The sequence below is a fragment of the Hemicordylus capensis genome, chromosome 1 (assembly GCF_027244095.1).
Source record: "Hemicordylus capensis ecotype Gifberg chromosome 1, rHemCap1.1.pri, whole genome shotgun sequence".
Classification (NCBI taxonomy): domain Eukaryota; kingdom Metazoa; phylum Chordata; class Lepidosauria; order Squamata; family Cordylidae; genus Hemicordylus; species Hemicordylus capensis.
The window spans coordinates 287,129,091-287,151,827 of NC_069657.1; the positions used below are offsets into that span (position 1 = coordinate 287,129,091).

The following is a 22,737-nucleotide window of genomic DNA, read 5'->3' on the forward strand; positions in this document are numbered from 1 at the left end:
TCACGTGGACAAAAACAATGCCACGGGGGGAGGGGGGGAACTACCAACCATGAATATATATATGAAGATTCTCTGTATTGAATGGTTTAGTACATATAGTAGATCAGTAGTCTGCTGCAACCAGCAGCAGCTTTCCAGAGTGTCAGGCAGAGGTCTTGTCCATCCTGAGAAATTTCTCTTAACTGGAGGTATCAGTGACTGAACCTAAGAATGGCATGAAAAGGCACTGCTGAGGCTGGAACTACATATTCTGTGATCAGCTCATGACCGAGAACATACATCTATCTTATTTATTTATTTATTTATTCATTCATTCATTCATTCATTCATTCATTCATTCATTCATATGCTGCCTGACTCCAAAGGCTCTAAGCAGTTTTTTAAAAAACCAAACAAAAGCAAATAAGACACGCTGTTAAAACAATTTAAAACAATTTAAAACAGTCAAAAATTACTAAAAGCTTGGCTTTAAAAATCTGTCTTAAAGGCTCTTTTAAAAACTGGTAAAGATGTTAAATCACAACATCTATAAGGAGCACATTCCATAGTCCAGGAGTGACTATAGATAAGGCCTGTTCCTGAGTTACCGCCAAATGAGCTGGCAGTATCCGGAAACAGACCTCTCTCAATGACCCTAATGTGCAATGGGGATCATGCAGAAGAAGGCGCTCTCCCAAGTAACCCTCAGGAAACCATACAAAGGTTCAGATTTTGAAGAACAACAGTCTCCAAGGGACACCATCTGGAATCTGCCCAAGAGGTAGGGGCGGAAACACCATAAAGTCGAGTGTGCACAAAACCAGTTGGCCTGGTTCAGTTCAAGTCCAGACTGGACTAGAAACTGACTGGGCATATTCGGTTTTGCACATGCCTGAAGACATCTCAGCTCAGTTCAGGTTTGAGCTGGTTTGGGGGATCTAAATATGGGGAAAAGATTTAATTCACTGCTGGCTCCAGGTTGTCCAGTGGCCATGGGGGGGGGTGCTGCTGTGGCCATGGGATCTCAAAAGGTTTCCTTTCACCCTGCTGACCTCCCCTTGGTCTTTTCTGGGCCTTTACGGCCCTCTCCTGGCTCACGGCAGCCATTTTGAAGGCCACCGCGCATACGGTGCCCAAGCACGCAAATGGCCAGTGCACATGTGCAGCATCCTTCAAGATGGCCACTGTGAGTCAGGAGATGGCTGGAAAGGCCCCAAAATAGGACTTAACTGCCCAAAGAAGTCTGGGAGGAGGCAAGCAGGGGAGGAGGAACCTACTGAGACCCTCCCACTGTGTCCATGGCAGCTCCCCCTAGAGGCCATCAGATGACCCAGACCCAGCAGTGAGTTAATTTTTTCCCATATTTAGAACCCCCGAACTGGCCTGGAGGGGTTTGGCTCGAAGTCGATGACTTTGGCTCAAAGTCAAACCTAACCTAACCAGGCCCTGTTTGGCTCAAGCGCGAGCCATTGAACAGGTCCAGTTTGATGGGGATCTGGCTCAACCTCAAGCCAGTTCATACATCCCTACTGTAAAGCAGTGCCTTATACTCCCAACCCCCTCAGATGCTCCAGAAAGGAACTATGGTCTATAGTACTGAAAACTGCCAAGAAGTCCAAAAGGACCAACATAGTCACACTCCCTCTATCAGTTCCCAATTGGAGATCATCCATCAGGCCGACTAGGCAGCCCATAGCTCACCCAAAAGCAAATCTGAAATGGGTCTAAATAATCAGTTTCCTCTAAGACTATCTGGAACTGGGAGGCCGCCAACCTCTCAGTTACCTTGCTTAGCCTTGGAAGGTTGGTGAGAGTCTTGTAGTTGGTCCAACTCAGGCTTCAGAAGAGGTCTAATAATTGCCTCCTTAAGGCAAGGAGGCATCCTGCCTTCCCTCAGAGAAGCATTTATAATCTCTACCAGGCCTTCTACAACAACGCCATTTCCAGATAGTACAAACCATGCTGGACAAGGGTCAAGAGAACAGGTGGTAAGCTGCACCATTCCAAGAAGCTTGTCCACATCCTCAGGAATCACAAACTGGAACTGATCCAGCCTAACCACACAAGAAGAGTCATTGGACACCTCCACATCAGACGCTGCAGTAATTGTGAAGATCAAGTCTAAGTAGGCCCGAATACAAGAGATTTTTTCCACAAATATCTCATTAAACACATCACAGTGGGTAATGGATGGTTCCAGATTCTGATTCAAGGGAGTAGGGGCACATACTAGCCCTCTCACAACCCTGGACAGTTCCGCCAGATGTGAGCTTGTGGATGCAATATGGGCAGAAAAGAATAGCTTCTTTGCCTGAGCATCGTTCTTCAAAAGCACTCTATGTTGCAATCTGTTGGATTCTAGTTGAGTCTTTCTCCATTTGCACTCCAGTCATCCAGCTCAGCACTTCAGCCCCCATAGTTCTTCCATATACCAAGGGACCAATTTTGAAGTGAGTTGGAGAAGTCGCTTAAAGAGGTCTCTTCAAGAGGTCGCTTAGGAGTGATCATGTCTACTGCCCTGGTGAATTTGCTGTTCCAGTTCTCCACCAGGGCATCAACAGGACTGCCGGCAGAGCCAACACTACAAGGCTTCTTGGAATCCTATCGGATCCAATACGCTTCCCGTGTGAACCATTCTAATAGGCCCCTAACCCCTGCAAAGGTGGGAAGTGATTGTGAGTCCAACCTAAACCAGATGGTGGTCTGTCCATGACAACGGGGAAATCACAGGAGTCCCCACCTATGGAACACCACCCTGATCAGAGTGAAAGACCAAATCAAGCATGTAACCAGCAATATTGGTCCCGACACCACTTGGGATAGGCCCATAGTTGTCATGGCCACTGTGAACTCCTGGACAAATTGGTCCCGAAGTGAACATTGAAGTCCTCCACCACCACAAGCCTGAGGGACTCCAGTGCCAAGCCTGAGACCAAGTCCATCAGCTCAGTTAGGGATTCAGATAGATTAACAGAAGGCTACAGAAGGCTCTGAATCTGAACCAGAGTTTAAAAAATTATGTTTTTCTTCAACTTTTATTAAAAACAACTATTTGGGGAAGAAGGGATCACAGGAGGACATTAAGAAGGGTAGCCATAAAAGCAAAGCAAGGTGTATATGCAGAAGCTTTATTGTACATATAGCTTTGACAACTGAAGGAGACTTCTCCCCAATTCACGCTCATCTCAAAATCTTCATGTGGTCATACCTCAATCACCTTTTATTCTTTTTTTGTTCCAGTGGCCAACATGAGCCAAAGGTGGCTTGTGTCCCAGTTCATGGCAGTCATTGGAAGGAACTCAGAGCTTATTATTCCTAATCCTGTTTTAAAATAACACAGTGACTGGAATAGTGTAGGAGAGGGGCAAACATGATCATTTGGGAAGTAACTCAAGCCTCTAGGAATTCTGATTCATTTGTGTCAAAAGTCCCACACCTGGAATGAGGAGCTAAAGAAGTTTGCCAAGACATTTTAAATGCCGGGTTCAGTTCAGTTGCTTAAGGATATCTGATAAGCTAAGGCTGGAACTATGGGGCTCTTCACATGCTCAATATGATATAAAGTAGACAGAAACCAGAGATTTCAGCAGCATGTCGGAATGGAGGATGGGCAACTAATAGGATGCCAGAAAAACAGAGATTTTTCACCAACCCAACGTGAAGCCAAGGTGGAGAAGCCCATTTCAGATCCTAGATTACACATCTCAACTCCATGTTAGGATAGTGCATTGCCAATCGGAGATCAGAGAAAAATCCTGAGTTCACATGACATGTTCTGTGACATGTTCTGTTCATGTTCTGCACACCACCTGAATCTCCAGTTTTCGACTTCATAGATAACAGCATATCTGTGTCAAATTCTCCTTTTCTCCCTATACCTCTTCTCCCTCTATCTATCTATCTATCTATCTATCTATCTATCTATCTATCTATCTATCTATCTATCACATTTTTATACAGCCCAAAACACAAGTTCTCTGGGCGGTTTACAAGACAATAAAAACAACCAATGAAAAGATTAACACATTTCAACAATTAAAATTGAAAACGTTAAAACTATTAAAACACAATTTTTAAAAATGTAGGAACCTTGGCTCTGTGACATAATCTCATCATGTTGTTAGCTTTTCTGCCCCCACTCTACATCATTTGCTGGGAGAGAAGAGAATCTTATCCTGTGACGATGCTGAGCCATGGATTTTGGGGGAAGAGCTTCAGAAATCCTTTCCCCAGTAGTGGCCTCATGGTTCACCTACTGTATAATTCTATAAATACTAGGCTTCCGTTCGCTCCTTACACACAATCTTCCAAACATGTACAATGAACACATGCCGCTGTGATCAATTTGCTCGATTCTTTGCTGATAAAATCACCCGCCTTTGGCTAGAGTTGGACTCTACTTCTATAGGATCTGATCAGATAGAGGAGATTCTGCCTTCTGACGTTTGAGTTGGTCAAAGATATGGACACAAAAGCTCAAAGACACCTTTGAGTTGGTCGAAGATATGGACACAATTCTTTTGTGTATGGGTGCGGCAACATGTTGTTTGGACCCTTGTCCCTCCTGGTTGGTTAGAACATCCTGTGGGAATGTTAATTCTTGGCCACGGGAGTTGATTAACTCCTTGTTACGTGAGGGTTTCGTGCCAGCAGCCCTTAAAGAGGTGATAGTTCACCCTCACTTGAAGAAACCTTCCCTGGACCCTGAGGTCCTTGACAACTATAGACCGATCTCCAACCTCCCTTTTTAAGCGAAGGTGTTAGAGAGGGTTGTATGTGCCCAGCTTGAGAGGGTCTTGGAAGAAACTAGCTATCTTAATTCTTATCAGTTAGGTTTCAGGCCTCGACATAGCACAGAGACAGCACTGGTTGCTCTTGTAGATGACCTTCTTTGGGACCTTTACGAGGGTAGTGTCCCTCTCTTGGTCCTTTTAGATCTCTCAGCGGCTTTTGACACTATCGATCATGCTATTCTTCTTGACCGCCTGCATGGGTTGGGTATCGGGGGCACTGTCTTACAGTGGTTCTGTTCTTACCTTAGCTGGCGTGTCCAGTTGGTATGCATTGAGGACAGATGCTCTGACCCATGGCCACTCCTTTATGGAGTTCCCCAGGGTTCCGTTCTTGCCCCTGTCCTTTTTAACATCAATATGAAGCCACTGGGTCAGGTCATTTCCCAGTTTGGGGTGAGATTTCATCAATACACTGATGATGCTCAGCTGTATATTGCCATCCCAGACCATTCTGGGGATGCTGTTTCTGTGCTTACTTGATGCCTGGAAGCTGTAAGGTATGGTTGAATCAAAACAAGCTCTGACTGAATCCCACTAAGACTGAACTACTTTTATTCATCCCTCGTACTGGCCAACAGCTGGATGTGAACCTTGTTTTAGATGGGGTGGTGGTGCCCCCAAAGGAGCTTGTTTGTGATTTGGGGGTCCTTTTGGACTCGTGCCTCCTGCTTGAACAGCAGGTGGAGGCTGCGGCCAGAAGTGCTTTTGCCCAGCTTCATCTGGTTCGCCAGTTGCGCCCTTACCTTGACTGGTAGGCATTAATGACAGTGACCCATGCCCTTGTTATCTCCCGCTTAGATTATTGTAACGCTCTCTATCTAAGGTTACCTTTGAGGACGATCAGGAAGCTACAACGGGTCCAGAATGCAGCAGTTCGCCTACTCATGGTTGCCAGAAAATATGACAGGGTAACACCTCTCCTGCAATCATTGCACTGGTTGCCTATTTGCTTCCGAGTTCAATTTAAGGTCCTGGTTCTGTCCTTCAAAGCTTTGCAGGGCTTGGCACCTGTCTACCTACAGACCCACCACTCCCATCCAGTTACATCCCGTCTGGTTAGATAATCTTAGATGGCCCTTTTGTCAGTCCCTGATTTCCAAGAGGTTTGGGGCTCTAGGACCCGTGAAAGGGCCTTTTCGGTTGCTGCCCCACTTCTTTGGTACTCTCTTCCCCTTCAAATTCATCTAGCCCCTTTCTTACTGATCTTCAAATCTCTATTGAAGACTTTTCTTTTTCGCCAGGCTTTTGCCCTGTAGTTTACCGATTTGTGGTTTTTTTGTTGTTAGTTACTTTAGTTTTTAACTTAAAATGTAATTTTTAATGTTGCCTTGTTTTGTATGTTTTTGTGTACCGCCCGGAGTATTCGGAGTAGGCGGTATATTAAATGTTCCAAATAAATAAATAAATAAATGTCAGAGGAACAGAATTCCACCCACTGTTTCTCATTCTGCCTTCCATGTATTTACTGGGCATGCATGCACAGAGCCTGCATACAAACAGATGGCATGTATATATTATTTATTATTATTTATCAGATTTGTACAGCGCCCCAAACTTTCATCTCTGGGTGGTTAACAATAGAATAAAACAAGTTAAAAACATATACAAAAAACTTAAAACAATTTAACAATTTGAAAATAAGCCAGAGACTCTCTCCATGCAATATAGACTCTCTCCATGCAATTGGGAAACTTCATTTTTCAAGGTTCAAGATCAAATGTGTACATTGTACATGTGGAGGCTCTGCACACTGGCACAATCTGCACGAAGGTCAGAGTCATGGACAGAAGTGCTCCCCATCCACATGTTTCTTGTACACAGTTGAAGACTGTGAAAAAGACTATTTGTGTCAGCAGCTAGCCTAATAACTAATGCTATTTTCCTCCTGTTTAAATTGCTATGAAGGCAGCAATTCACTACATTGTCACTTATTCAGACTTTTAAATCTCTTTCCATACAAAAAAGAATGCAGATAATGGTATTTATTCAAAATGTCTGTGCTTCCTTTGTTTTGCAAACCACCTCTGTGAAACAGGAATATGAGAGGTCTGTGTTTGAATATAAGAGGTCAGATTTAGCTTTTATGTAAGCAGCATCATTTAAGTCAAGTACTAGTTCTAGGTTCTGAATGCCTAATAAAAATGAAAAGCCTACATCAGTGGTAATTTCCCCCCTATCATGCTAGTCAGAATGGCATGAGGCTACAAAAAACAAATGAAAGTGTTTACTCTACAAAAATAGTTGATCTGAGTGTTATAGTTTTTTTAAAAAACTGAAATAAAAAATGAATACACAACATTGGCATTGTGTGCTTCAGTTATACGGAAACAATGGATATATTGTCATTTGTTAAATAAAAAAACAAAAATAATTAGACATTTTTATTTCTGCCTCTGATTGATTACTTGATCACTTTCCTTTTGGTTTTGTTCTTCCCTTCCTCTCAACCATATATATCACAGTGTGTGTGTGTGTGTGTGCGCGCGCACGCACGCACGCACGCATGCACACCTCTCAGGATTCAGGTTCTTCTGTAGCCAATCAGAATAGCTGGAGGTATATTTATTATTTTTATTTATTATTTAGTACATTTGTATGAGCCACCTAATGGCGCAGTGGGGAAGTAACTTGCCTAGGGAGCAAGAGGTTGCTGGTTCGAATCTCCGCTGGTACCTATATCAGACAGGAGCGATATAGGAAGATGCTGAAAGGCATCATCTCATACTGCACAGGAGATGGCAATGGTCAACCCCTCCTCTATTCTACCAAAGACAACCACATGACTCTGTGGTCGCCAGGAGTTGACACTGACTGGATGGCACAACTTTACTTTACATTTGTATACTGCCCATGCCCTATACAAAAAGTCCCTGGGCGGTTCACAATTAGCAAGAGGTTTAGTGCACCATCATCCGTGTCTCTAACCACAGGGGGCCTGAATGGTACTCCTAGTGTCCACCCCCCCCACACATACACTTTTCTTTTCCCTCCCCCTCCCCCCTTTTTCTTTTTGTTTGCTGCTGGAAGGAAATTGTCATTCTTGGACTCCATCTTGTGGTTATATCTTTCCAGTGCACTTCATCAATACACCATCCTAGCTGAACTGCTGGAATCAATATGGAAAGGATGTAGCCTGCAACTAATTGTGTTGAAAATTTATTTCTTTGCTCTTGAGGTTTATATATTCAGAAATAAGGAATTTAATCTTGAAATGTTTTCTTTCACTCAGTCTTTCTGGTTGTCCACGAGCAAAAAAAAGTGGAATCAGGATAGTACAAAGCAAAGAAGACAAGGAAGATCAAGAACCGATCAGGTAAGCATGAATCTAAACAAGTCCGTATAGGTATGCATAATACAGTATACGCAACTCTATATATACTTATTAAAAATAACTATATGTGACTGATATTGATACCAATTTAAACGACATATACATAAGTTTATGATTAAAGCTGCTATTATTTAAAGCAATGAAATTGCCTATATTAGATTGATACACACACACATACACACACAAAAACGTGCGCATACTTATCTTCTTAAAGTGCACTGTTAAACATTTAAAATGATTAAAAGTAACAGGCTTTTAACAATCTTACTTGTTTCACTTCTGGCCAAGCAGTTTTACTGAAGACAATGAGTAATTGAATTCATAACTTGTGAATTAATAACTTGTGGAGGCATTATGTCTCTCTTTCTTTATCTAACAAAAGATATTGATGGTGCCCTATTAGTTGCCCAGACACTACCAGTATTCCTGAGGTCCATGTGCTTACAAGGTTTCTATGCCTGGCCATGGGAGGGGATTTGAAAAGCATGTGCTTTTCCTTCCAATAGCCAGACAGTAGGACAGCTGTTCATTCAGTCCAGCTGTATTGGATCAAAGCCATTTTGTTTTCATATACTGTTTGCATACCACATTGTCCCCCTCTGCCCTTTGAGGCTTGCTACAATTCTGCACAGTAATCTGCAAATCTGCAAGCAGTGCTTTTTGTCCAGGATTCGGATAAAAAGACAGAGCAAATTCAAGAGGATTATCAAATATAATGAGAAACTTAAGTGTGTTTTCACTAATAATGAAAAGAAAAACAAAACTGCTTGAATAGCGTTCAGTTCAATCCAAGCCTGTAGCCAGCCTAAATGTTTAGGTGGGTGTCAGAAATGTAGTGGGGGGCAGCTTATCTGGCCCCCATTGAATGAATGAATGAATGAATGAATGAATGAATGAATGAATGAATAGCTTTATTGTGATAATTGTTCAGATGTACATACAAACAAATAATACTACATTCTGATATGAATTCAGTCATACAACAAAGAAGCCTCCTGTACTGGCATCTAGAAAGCAGGACTAGAAGTTAGCTGTTGGCGGATCTTAACAGATGCCACACAAAATTTGGCAACATTGTAGGTGATAAAAGGTTTCTTATCTGAAAGAAGGAGTGTGGCATAAAAGTCAGCAGTTCGCCCAGGAAAATGTGATAGCAGAGGAGAAATAAAACTGCACTGACTATCATTATAAAAAGAACAGAACAAGAGCACATGCTGGACAGATTCAACCTCACCTAAGCCACAAGGGCAAATCTGACCGGCCAAAGGAATTTTCAAAAACCTTCCAGATAGAACTGCTGATGGTAAGGCATCATGTCTTGCTCTGAGAAACACCTTATAATAGCTTGGTAGGGAAAGTGATAGAAGGTAACTACTCTAGCAGGTTCCAAGTTAAAGTCACCAAGGCGCCCTCTTATGGTTTCCAAAATGTAGCTTAAATCATTCTGGTGTTCAGTGTCCAAGATCCTCTATTTCAGGATCGCCTTGGCTTGATTATAATCTAATAATGACAAATATTCAATAAAAAAGCCAGGTGATGACCATTTGTCCAATAGCGCTTGTGCCCTGGTGGATTGAAACCTATTGTCCAGCATAAGAGGGATCAGCCCCAGAGGGGAGAAACGGATCTTGAGCCAATAATTAAGGATTGAAATCCGTGCTTTTGTTTCCACCCTCGGTAGGCCCATTTCCAACCTCAGTGCTGCATTGGAAATACATCAAGGGGCCCTAAATACTGCTCTAATAAACTTAGATAATCTCCAATGGCCTATCATTCGGGTAGGGGCCCAATTGTGTGCCATATAATAGTTGGGCCAATGAGTTAGTAGCAAATAGCTTTAATGCTGCAGGGATACTTGAACACTTCAGGGATTATCTGGCCCCCATTATTCCTAAATGCAAGTAACATTGGTTATTTAAAAATTATTTGTTTGTAAAAAAAATTAAGGGGGCAGAGAAAAATTTGGGAAGCAGGCCTGCTCTATGCCACCCACACTCTTGGCTGTGGGACTGATTCAGTCATAATTTATTTATAGCTATACTTCTGGTTTGCCATTCAATATACTGCATTTGATGCCTTTCTGTTTTAGAAAAGCCATTGGTAAAGTACAAGAGAGCCATAAAGTCTGCATGAGCTCTAAATGAAAAATAAATAAATTGGGATTTTACCAATAATTAGCATGTTCACTGACTATTATCAAGGGAAGAGCAAGTCTGCTTCCACTGTAACAAAGCTTTCCTTTTCCTTACCTACATTTCACTATATTTTACATGTATTGTATATTACATTTACACATAGCTTATGAAGGATGTGTCCCTAATTCCATAAGCATCTTTTATGTTTGTGTCACATTTCTTGTTGATTATCTTGGCTCTTTTCTTTTCTTTTTTAACCATAAAGCATGATTGTTCTTTTTTTATGAGAGATTTATTTTGAGTTGTAGAGGGTGCCAGGTATATGATGGCAAGACAATAACGTTTATTTCATCTATCTGCTATTCAGATGTCCAGTTCCTGGTTGTGATGGTCAGGGTCATATAACCGGGAAGTATGCATCTCACCGTAGTGCATCAGGGTGCCCCCTAGCTACAAAAAGGCAAAAGGATGGGTACATGAATGGCTCCCAGTTTTCTTGGAAGTCAGTGAAGACGGAAGGTATGTCATGTCCGACTCCAGGATGTGATGGCTCAGGACATGTCAGTGGTAGTTTTCTTACACACCGGAGGTGAGTAATCACAGTTTATAATATCTTTTTACTTACCTAGTTGTGTTTTGGTTCACAAGTGCTCAGTACATGAAGTAAATAGGCTTGAGTGTATGATCTATTGGTCATGGTGTGTGTCTGCATTTCAGTTTAACTCTAACATTTTGTATTCTGTGAAAAATAATCAACCCACTGTTGCTAGGAAGGAAGCAAGGAGGACTAGTTTTATAATGGAAGCTTCTTCATGGGCATGAAACTTTTGATCTCATGTTTGTTGCATTGTCATCAAAATAAAATAGAGATTCTGTAATTCTTCTAACTTCCTACTCCATTGTTTGTTTGGTAGAAATTAACAAGAATGTTACCATACTAGCTTTTCAGAAGTGGTTACAACTAATCAGTAAACTATTGTGAATATGAAAAGCATACACTTTTCCTGGCCACAAGGGCTGTTTTCTGGACACAGCAGTAGCTTAAACTCTTAAATTTAAGCCTGATGCTTAAAAGCTAGTCTAAATAGAGGACTCTTTTAAAAGATGTTCTGAATCAGTTTAGTAATTAAAACTATATTACGTAGTCGCATCAGAATTTATGGAAGGATTTATATAACCAGATTTATTTAGCCTTTGAGAATTTGCATTGGCTTTTATGGAAAATGCTCATTTGGGGGAAATTCACAGTAAATATAAATATTTGCCCCATCCTAGAAAAAGTAGTCTTGTATTGCATGTTTTAAGAATTTAAAGAATGAAAGTAACCTATGATTTTTAAAAATACTGGCTTATGTTCTCCGCAGCCCTCTGGCAACTAAAGCGGGGCAGCAGGTCCAGAAGGAGCCCTTAGCATCCCTGCACTGAAGGCTGCTTTGTGCAGCAGACTGGGTGCAGAGGAGAAGAGTGAAGCAATTTTCACGTCTCTCCCCTCCTTCCAAAAGCCCTTTCCACTTGTATAAATATGTTCCTAAGGGCTGTGTGACCCTCAGGAGCATATTTATACAAGTGAAAAGAGATTTTGGAAGAAGGCAAGAGATGTAAAAATAAATAAATCTATAATTCATTCGTCTGTTTAAAAATATTGGATCTCTCCCTCCTCATTGTGGACCACTATTTGATCCACAAAGAAGCCTTCACCACTGGTATGCTGAAGTTATGGTTGCCATCATTGCATTGGTGGAAGTCGTGACACCAAGGGGGGGTGGGGGTGGGACTTGTCTTGGCTCCAGGTGGCAGCCACCAGGTGCGCTTACCTGGTGGTGGTCACCACCAGCAGGTGGTGTTTGGATAGCTGGTTTCTTTTGCATGGTTGCGGGGACAGTGGCGAGAGTTCCTCTCACCTCACAAACTATATGAAGTCAGGGGCTTGGGGCGGGCACACTGGCGATAGGCACACTGGAGGCAGGCGAGACTTGGAGAGAAGGCCACATGTGTAGAGGCCTGAAATCAGCCCAGGCTGCCTCATTTGGGAGGAAGGCGGGTCCAGGTAAGGGGCCCTTTCATGCCTTCTCTCCGAGTCTTGCCTGTTAGCCCACTTGTGCCTCAAACATTTACGTGTCTGCCATCTTGAATTGGGTTGGATGACATCCAATTCAATTGAATTGGGGTGTGTGACATCATCACAAACTATGCATTTGAGGTGCCCCTATGTGTCCCTACAACTGTACAAAATGTGGTCCAAATTGGTTCCCACATGCACCTCAAATGTCCACATGTCCGCCATCTTGAATCAGGGTGGATGACATCTTTACAAATTGTGTCCCTTTGTGTCCCTACACCTGTAGCAAATTTGGTTCAGATTGTTTAGGCGGTCCACAAGTTAGCCCTCTTTTGCCTTAAATGTTCACATATCTGCCATCTTGGATTAAGGTGGATGAAATCATCACAGCTGAGGTGTCCCTATGTGTCACTCATTGCAACTGTACCAAGTTTGGTTCAAATCAGTTAGACAGTCCATAAGTTAGGCCATTTGTGCCTCAAACATTTAAACATCAGCCATCTTGAATTGTGGCAGACATCATCATCACAAACTAGGACATTGAGGTGTCCCTATGTGTCCCTACAGCAGTAGCAAATTTGGTTCAAATCAGTTTGGTGGATCATGTTAGCCCACTTGCACCTCAGATGTTTTCATGTGGCCACCATCTTGAATTGGGGTGGATGACATCATCAAAAATTATGGCATTGAGGTGTTCCTATGTGTCACTACAGCTATAGCAAATTTGGTTCAAATCGGTCAGACGATCCATAAGTTAGCCCATTTGTGCCTCAGACATTTATGTGTCAGCTAACTTGAATTGTGGGGAATGACATCAAACTACACTATTGAGCTATCGCTATTAGGGATGTGCAAACAGGTTTGGAACTGAACCGGTTCAAAGTTGAACCGGTTCGGTTCAAAGGCGCCGGCTCGAGCCTAACCGCCCCCAGTTCGGCTCAACCATGGACCCCCCCCCGGCCCGTTCGGGGGGGGGGGGGTTTCACGGACCTTTTAAGGGGATTTTTTTTAAAAAAAAAATTTTAACTTGCCCACTCCAGGGAGGCTTCTCTGATGTGGCGGGGCCCCCCTCAGAGGTTCCCCCTCCACCTTCCAGATTTCCTTCCTTCAAAAACGGCCCCATTCAGCCATTCTTTGGCGTGTCGGCCATTTTGGAGGCCACCATGCCTCCGCAATACTCCCCCGGAAGGGATAATTTTATTATTATTATTTATTATTATTATTCATTCGATTTCTATACCGCCCTGCCAAAAATGGCTCAGGGTGGTTTACACAGAGAAATAATAAATAAAAGTAAGATGGATCCCTGTCCCCAAAGGGATCGCAATCTAAAAAGAAACATAAGATAGCTCCAAGATTATGGAATGAACTCCCTACTGAAACACGATCCTCCCCATCTCTGACAATTTTTGAAAAGCATTTGAAAACCCACCTCTTCACCCAAGCTTTTTCAGCTTTTTAAATTGTTTAGGTTTTAATCATAAACTATGCCAGTGAAGCATACCTATTTGTCCCTACAGCTGTAGCAAATTTGGTTCAAATCGGTTAGGTGGTTCACAAGTTAGCCTACTTGCGCCTCAAATGTATATGCATCCTCCATCTTGAATCAAGGTGGATGACATCATCACAGACTACGCTGGTGAGGTGTCCTTATGTGTCCCTACAACTGTGCCCCATTTGGTCCATATTGGTCTTGGCATATTTGTACACACACACATACAGAACGCCAGGTAATCTGGTCTTGTGATAGCAAGCATGACTTGTCCCTTTAGCTAAGCAGGGTCTGCCCTGGTTGCATATGAAAGGGAGACTAGAAGTATGAGCACTCTAAGATATTCCCCTTAGGGCAGGGTTTCTCAACGTGTGGGTCCCCAGATGTTATTGGACTTCAACTCCCATAATCCCCAGCCCCAGTAGCCTTTGGTTGGGAATTATGGGAGTTGAAGTTCAATTACATCTGGGGACCCACACGTTGAGAATCCCTGCCTTAGGGGATGGAGAAGCTCTGGGAAGAGCATCTAGGTTCCAAGTTTCCTCTCTGGCATCTCCAGTATAGGGCTGAGAGAGATTCCTGCCTGCAACCTTGGAGAAGCCACTGCCAGTCTGTGTAGACAATACTGAGTGAGATGGACCTATGGTCTGACTCAGTATATGGCAGCTTCCTATGTACCTATGATCTCATAAGCATCCTGGAAAGTAGGCTAAAGGCTTGACCTAGTGTTCTGAAATTGGGCTCAGATGTAGGACAGGTTAGCAGGACTCTGTGTATTGATTTTGATGTGGACCTGTCTAACTGCTGGTTTTTAATGATTTTTTTTAATTTAAAAAAAAACCTTCAAGAAGTCAAAATTCTATAAGTGGCTTGTTTCATGGTAGAAAATTACAAAGACTTCTGGAACTGAGGCGCCCACTTGGACTATCATTCCAGCCCCATGTGAAGGAATCTTTCCTTTGCCTACAAAAAAAAGTGCAACATGCCCCCCCCCCTGCCTTTGCCCAACCCTTCACATTTCCACAAAGGCTGGGCTTAGAGGTCTGAAATTGGGCACATACGTAGTCCAAGATGACAGGACACTGTGAGGTTGTTCATATAACCTTTGAGAGCACCGGGGGGCAGGAGAGGGGAAGACAAGACACCACCTACTTTCCCCCAGATGATCTGGCATGGTCCCAGCCGCACGGCTCATGTGCCCACACAGCTGGTGCTTTTGCAAGCCATGCAGCTTTCTGGGAAAAATGCATCCCAGCTTCCAGATATCCCACAATGCACTGCGTGATGAGCATGGTGCATTGAGGGATTCTGCTGTGAGTTGGGCACTCAAGGTGCATGGACGTGCAGCCCAAGCATTCACACAATCCTGTACCTGGGTAAAAGGGCACACTGAAATCCTAGGCTATGTAGGGTGACCTCAGTACTTCACACCAACAGCCCTACCCAGGTAGGGCTGCCCAAGCCTGCTGGTTGTAGCTGCTTCCCTTATACACACAAGGAAATCTTAAGTATTATTATTATTATTATTATTATTATTATTATTATTCATTTTATATCCCACTCTTCCTCCAAGGAGCCCAGAGCGGTGTACTACATACTTGAGTTTCTCCTCACAACAACCCTGTGAAGTAGGTTAGGCCGAGAGAGAAGTGACTGGCCCAGAGTCACCCAGCAAGTCTCATGGCTGAATGGGGATTTGAACTCGGGTCTCCCCGGTCCTTAACAGCTCCATTTTCTCCTTCCCCTTCCCTTCCCTTTTCATCTTGACTCCTCCCCCACACTCTCTACAGGATCCCCCTTGGGACAAATGTCCAAACAAACAAACTGCAGAAGATTACTGAATAGAATACAGCAGTAGGGCTGCTCATGTGAACAGTCCCTATGTTTTTTTATTTCAAGGAAATTGGCCAATCTTGTGATTTTTAATGAACTTCCCCCTACTGCAGTAAAGCTGCCAGAAAGAGTTGTATCTGTCCATACAGTACTTCACATCTAGTGAAAGTGGAACTAACGGTTACATCTGAATAAACAACTTTTTAAAAAATAAATGCACTGTGGTTAAGTTGGTTTGTGATCCCACTTAGAGCGTGAGAAATTTGCATGAGAACTTTGACACCAGGGACATGTGTTGTGGTTTTAATTTGTTTTCCTTACAAATGCACTATATGTCCAAATTCATTTTGTGTTTGGACTGGGGAGCAAGGGCCACGTGTTGTGTCTCAGTTAGTTTGTGAATGTGAAGAAGCTATGTGAATCCATTGGGGCTTGTGTAGTTGTGTGTGGGGGGTGGGGGGATCAAATGCACTCTGGCCCAGATTTGTGGGTTTGTGGTGAATAATCAAGAGATGTATGGATCCTTTAGGGCTTGTGTAGTCCTCCCTTGCCCCCAAATTCACTCTGGCCCAGACCTGTAGGCTTGTTGTGAAATAGAGAAGGTGTTTATTTTGCAGGGGATCTCATAAGCTCATTAGGTTCAGGGTCCACTTCTAGCCATGATTCCTAATGAACAAACCCTGAGACACCTATGTCCTCCTTACGAGGGTCATAGATAGATAGATTAAGTGCCGTCAAGTCAATGTCAACTCTTAGCAACCACATGAATAGATTCTCTCCAGGATGATCTGTCTTCAACTTGGCCTTTAATTAAGATCTCTCAGTGGTGCATGCATTGTTCTCGTAATTGAGTCCATCCACCTTGCTGCTGGTCATCCTTTTCTTCTTTTTCCTTCAACTTTCCCCAGCATTATGGACTTCTCAAGGGAGCTCGTTTTTCGCTTAATGTATCTAAAGTATGCTAGTTTGAGCCTGGTTATTTGTGCCTTAAGTGAGAATTCTGGATTAATTTGTTTGTTTTCCTGGCTGTCCATAGTATCTTCAAAAGTCTTCTCCAGCACCAAATTTCAAAAGCATCAAAAAAATTTCTATCTTGCGTCTTCAAAGTCCAGCTTTCGCACCCATAGAGTGTCACAGGGAAAAACATTGTCCAAACAATTCTAATCTTTGTAGATACAGACATGTCACAGCATCTAAATATCCATTCCAAGGCCTTCATTGCAACCCAAGTGCTAGTCTGTGGCATATTCCTTTATTGCTGGATCCTTTACTGTTTATGGTCGATCCTAAAAGGCAGACGCTATCTACCACTTCAGAGGAGCTTAGCTTTGATGGTAGCAGGTTGTGCTTTTCTGAGCTCCTCCATTCTGTAGGTTTTTTCCTTTAGTTTTTATTTTTATTTTATTTTTATTTTTTTTGTCTTTTAACTTTTTAATTTACTAACAGACTTCTTCCCTTTTCTGGGCGTTTATATCATTGAAGGACTCTTTCAAGATAAGCCCTCTTGAACTTGGTGGTTTTTGTAAGGGAGACAAGGAGAGTTTGGAAGGAGTACTATCAGATTGCAGATTGGTAGTAATGGGGAGGAAACAACCTAAGAAGCCAATTAAACAAGTCAAAAAAGTCAAGCTTTCAGAGAAAAGTATACAAGACTCTGGCAGAGCTCATAAATCTTCTAAAATAGACGGCACTGCCGCACAGGCAAAGATAGACGCCTTCTACTTACCATCTCAGTTTGTAAGTACTTTGAATGTAGAAAACGCAGCGAATGTCGGGGCGGCATATAACCCTGATAAGCTGAGATGCATCCATGTATAGACTCCAGTGAACTAGTTTGCTGTTCTTGGAACGTAGCAGGCTGGGCCCATAAGATCTCAGATCGTGCTCTGGTTAATTTTCTTTCAGGGTTCGATATTTTGATACTCCAAGAGACCTGGGCTTTGGATGATATTGCCTTTGATGGCTTTCATGTGTTATGTACTCATGCTTCTCCGAGTGAGAAAGGTGGCAGGGCAAAAGGTGGTTTGGCTGTAATGATGGCCATTTCTATGCAAGCGAATATAAGCCCCCTGCCCTTTCATGCCTATTGGGTTCTGGCAGTTCTCTTGCCATTTGGGTTCACTCCGATCATTCTGATTAATCTACCACTTCAATGTCTTCATCATCAGTTCTGAGGCTGGTTGCTGTGCCCGTTGTCATTAGTTTAGTCTTCTTTACATTTAGTCATAGTCCCATTTTTTCACTGTGCTCCTTGACTTTCATTACTAGAGCTTGCAGATCGTCCACATTCTCAGCTATCAGAGTGGTATCATCAGCATAGCACAGGTTATTGATGTTTCTTCCTCCAACTTTAAAACCATGCCCATCTTCTTCCAGTCCAGCTTCTCTCAGTATATGTTCAGCATATAAATTGAATCAATACGGAGAAATTATATAGCCTTGTCTTACTCCTTTGCAGATCTGGAACCAGTCTGTTTCACCATGTTCCATCTGAACTGTGCCTTCCTGTCCTATGTATAGGTTTCTCATGAGAACAATGCTTTAGGGTGGTATTAAGAAGGTGTATCCAAAGAAAAGAGTAATCTGTAGTGGCAGAGGTAGACACCCTATTGGCCCTCTCCCCAGCAAGATCTTAATCACACCGTCTTTTTGCTATTTGTGCCTTTTTGATGTTATGCTGTGAAACAATTTAAAACAGGAGTGCAGAATTTGCTCTTGAAACCTGATATGGTATCATTCATGTGTTTCAGAGAGCTTTTTAAAAAACAGGTCTCCAATGTTATAAAATATTTGTTTTTATATTCTTTTTGTAAAATACTTCTTTTTGTATTATGTATGTATTTATTTTGGGCCTATTTAGATGAGAAACAGAAACAGGGCAAGAAGTGGCTTCAGAAAAGTAGGAAAGTTTAGATCTCTCTCTTTTTTTTTAGTAAAAAGAGAAGGAAAATAAGTTCATATAGTGAGAATGATGCATCATCACAGACCATCAATGATCTCAATTTAAAGAACAAGTATTGCAGGTACCAAGTGAAACACTGCAAAATTATTGTTTTTGATCTGCATGCAGAAAATGTTCTGGGGCACCACCATCTTAAGCTGTCACCCTATGCCCCAGGGACAAGGGGAGGCAGACTGAATCCAAAGACTGTTCTAGCTCTGTGTATTCAGAACCCCTATTAAATAAGGGCAGGGCATGGTTTACCAATAATGGCCAGGAAATTGTATGGGAACATTGTAGAGCTCGCTTCTCATACACACCATCTGTTAAGTCTGAGATCATCTGAAACCCATCATGACTACTATGAATATTTCAACAAACATTCTCAAAGCTATTTACATAGAAAAATATATAATAAAAATGGTTCCCCGTCTCCAAAGGGCTCAAAAGCTAAAAAGAAACATAAGATAGACACTAACAATGGCTACTGTAGAGATTCTGTGCTGGGGTTGAAAAGGCCAGTTGCTCTTCCCCTGCTAAATGTCAAAGAATCCGCACTTGAAAAATTGCCTCTTTGCTCAGTTAGCAGGCAGGGGAAGACTGAGATCTGAATCTTGAAGCAAGCACAAGAGCCTATTAAGTTATTGAGTAAAACTGTGCCAGGGATAGCAACAGAACTATCCATTCTGTTAGACAGTTTTGTGAGTTAGGCTTGCAACATTATCAGCCTGTTTGACAAATCCTTCATAACATAATTGGTGTTGTTTGCTTATATACATTCTAACAAGGGAAAGAGGAAAAACCTTGCTCATCTTGATGTTTGTGCCTCATGAAGTTTTTACACAGGGCTTTTAAAGCCCTTTAACTTGCATCTCCTCTGGAATGAAGGGGGTGCTTTCACATATCAGCTAGATTTACCCCAAAATCCCTGCAAGTTATCGGGGAGCAGTTCACACACAATTCGGGTTTTTCACTGCGCATTAGAGTGTAGCCCGATTCATATCCGGGATTTTAAAAACTCCATTATTTGCGTCTTTTGAGGGGACAACTTCGAGTTCACAGTACCTCCCAGTAAACTTGCAGTAAAGCCTGCTGTGTGTAAAAGTCCCATGTAAGCCATGTAAATACTTCTTTCCAGAACAAGCAAACTATAAATCTGTATGCCTGTGCAAAAGCCAACATAAGGTTTACCAGGCATTAGAGCATTTTAAAAATGAGCTAAAGCAGGATTACATCCTAATCCCATTTGTAACCTAAGATCTATGACTCAGGAGTGAGTTAAAAAGCCTTCTGTCTGTTGTGAGCTGATGCGTATTATCCTATAACAGCTATCAAATAATCTGGTAAAATGCCATTTTGCTTGAATGGAATTATGGTTAGGGTGACTTTAGAGGAGTACGGAGAGTTTTGCTTTTAATTCCATATGCACCAAACCCAAACACATTCATAGATATTACTCAAAGGGAATGCTCTCTTTTCTTCTCCCTTTGTTAGAAACTAGCATCACATCACTTCACACACAATGTAAACTTCCTTCATGTAAAAGATTACCGCTTCCTACTTTTATAGTGGACTCCTAGTATGAAGCTTTGTAGGACACAATGGACAAATCTGCAGATTTAAACTGCTTTCCCCTTTCAAATAAACTGTAGTTCTGGGGGCAGGGAACACTTGGAGAACTGCAACAGAGAATTCCCAGCACCTTGCCAGGTTACAATTCCCAGGATTCTTAGGAAAAGTCTTGACAATTGAGATGGTATAAATCCAATAACAATTTGTAGCTTAATATAGTACACACTTCTCACCTTATATCCCACTGCTGCTTTTTGGCACTTTACTGTTTTACATTCTCATTTGAGGGTGGTAGTTCCTGGGGTATTAATAATTAACATAAGGAAAGGTGACATGTAGCAGCAAGGGATGAAAACCGAGGTAGATTCAAATTATTAAATATGATTGATTAGTAACTAGGAGGTAAGACCCATTGTTGACTGGGCAAAGTCATTTTGCGTAGATTACACTTACAGGCAAATTCAATAAATAAAATATATGTAATAAAATGTTTGGTTAATGTGCTGGGGAAAGGGAAGTAAAAGAACAGTTTGAAATTTGTAGGATTTCAAACAATCATTTTATTGACTAATTAGTACATTTGAATCTGAGAAAGATTTCTGCTTCTCTTGGACATGATGTCGTTTTTGAATTATTGGTCTGATTATTGAGTGTGAGAAATCTGTTCAAGACAATAACAGTTAAAATCTGAGGATTATAGTAGAAATTTCTTCTACAAAATTAAAACAAAACCATTTTCCCCAGCATACTCTGTTGTAAAAATTCATTCATTCATATAATTTCAGTGGCAAGATTGTGTATGCAAAATTTGGTATAATAGGTGATTGGGAAGTATGACTTTCTTTTGCATAAACATTCCCACAAACTCTTCAAAATGCAGTATATGAGAGATAAATAATTATCTTTATAAAGACTTGTGCTTGGTGCTGAGTTGTGCTTTTTTCTTTTTCTCTTTTAAGATAAAGCAGTCTAGAATAAATTAATCAGTGGCCACGATTAATCTCAGGCAAGCCACTATAGTGAATGACATTCAAGAAATCAGTATGCACACAAATATCTGCCACATAGTGAATGAAAGGGGGGAAAGCTATAGATTATGTGAACAGAATTCAAAGATTAGATACATGCTTATTTTATTTCAAAACAGCAGAGTACATCCTGTTTATTTGAAGTAGTGAGTATACTACTCACTAATTGTACTAAATCCATTCACAGAAACTAATAAGAGTTTCCTCTTTATACAATTTCCATTGTTAAGACATTCTTGTCATAAAAACAAAAGGAAAGCCCTGCTGGATCAACCTAAAGGTTCATCAAGCTAGCATGCTGTTTCCCACAATGGTCACCCAGATGCCTCTGGGAATCCCACAAGCAGGCATGAAGCCAATAGTCCTCCTTGTTGTTACCCTCCCACAACTAGTATCCAGTGGTGTACTGCCTCTAAATATGGAGTTCCATGCAGCTATCATGACAAATAGTCAATGGTAGACTTAACTTCCATGTTAAGTCCTTTTCTCTAATCCCCTTTTAAGACCATATAAGCTGGTGGACATCACCTATACTGTGGCAGTGAATCCCATACACTGATTAGGCGTTGTGTGAAGAAATACTTTTCCGTGTCAACCGGTTTCAGTTGTCTCCTTATGTATTAGTAATGCAACATGGTGCCAGTGGTGTAAAGTTTTAATATAGCAGAATTCCTTATCCTAAATGGAAAAGGGCATTCTGAAGACCTAGATTCTTTTTCTTATCTTTGGCTCATCTCTGCCCTTCTGAAATCCAAGAAGACACACAGACAAGCTTGTAAAATCAAAAAGAGTTTTATTCTCACCCAATCTGTGCCAATTTCCAAAGAAACAGCAACGAAATGCAGTTTTTGGCTACACGTACCTTGTCTTCTCATAAGCCAAACTAACTAGAATTTGATCAAAGTCAAAGCAAACTAATCTAAGCTAGGAAGTCTGTTTGCAAATCCCCCCGCCTTCCTGCCTCCCGTCTTCCTGCCTTCTTCTTATATGCTCACCTTGCCCTCACCCACTCAATTTTTGCCCCTTGTTTGTTTCATCCTTGATTGGTCAAATTAATTCAATATACCTTTGATATATAAGCCAATTGGCTATCGATTTATGTAAGACTTGTGCAAATCAATTGATACTGACGCATGTACATTTACATATCAGGTAAAAAATCTACTTCAAAGAAGTACAGTGAGCATTTCCTGCCAACACATTGTTACACCCCTTTTGCCCTCAATTTTTCCTTTTCCCTTACACTCACCTACGCTGGGAAGTCAAAAAGTGCAATTTCGGCTCCTTACAGTTGAAGTCTGTCTGAAAAACAAACTGAAAAGCACATCTTTGACTTTGTAGACCTGATGAAGCCTAAATTCTCCTGAGACTTTGGTCAAGCAGCCTGGGCAATTTGGTCATAGAAAATGCCCTTCCTGAGTTCTTATATAAAGTGCCTATGATGGCTTTTGATTGCATAGGATAGCCATGCAGGACTTGGCAAGATTACTGGCCAGTATTGTAAGCCTACTAGATTTGGGTTCCAGATTCAGACTACCAAAGGAACCCTTCTATTTATTCCCATGTATATTCCC

General features: G+C 41.7%; 1 protein-coding gene across 26 annotated transcripts in view; it reads left to right on the plus strand.

Moving 5' to 3' along the window:
- Positions 1-22,737, plus strand: part of MYT1L (myelin transcription factor 1 like) — a 571,739-nt gene that overhangs the window by 525,464 nt on the left and 23,538 nt on the right. For all 26 annotated transcript variants that reach the window (XM_053286009.1, XM_053286008.1, XM_053286025.1 and 23 more), the window contains 2 exons: positions 8,002-8,085; positions 10,606-10,827. In XM_053286009.1, the coding sequence (XP_053141984.1) occupies positions 8,002-8,085; positions 10,606-10,827 (306 nt within the window). The remainder of the gene's footprint in view (positions 1-8,001; positions 8,086-10,605; positions 10,828-22,737) is intronic.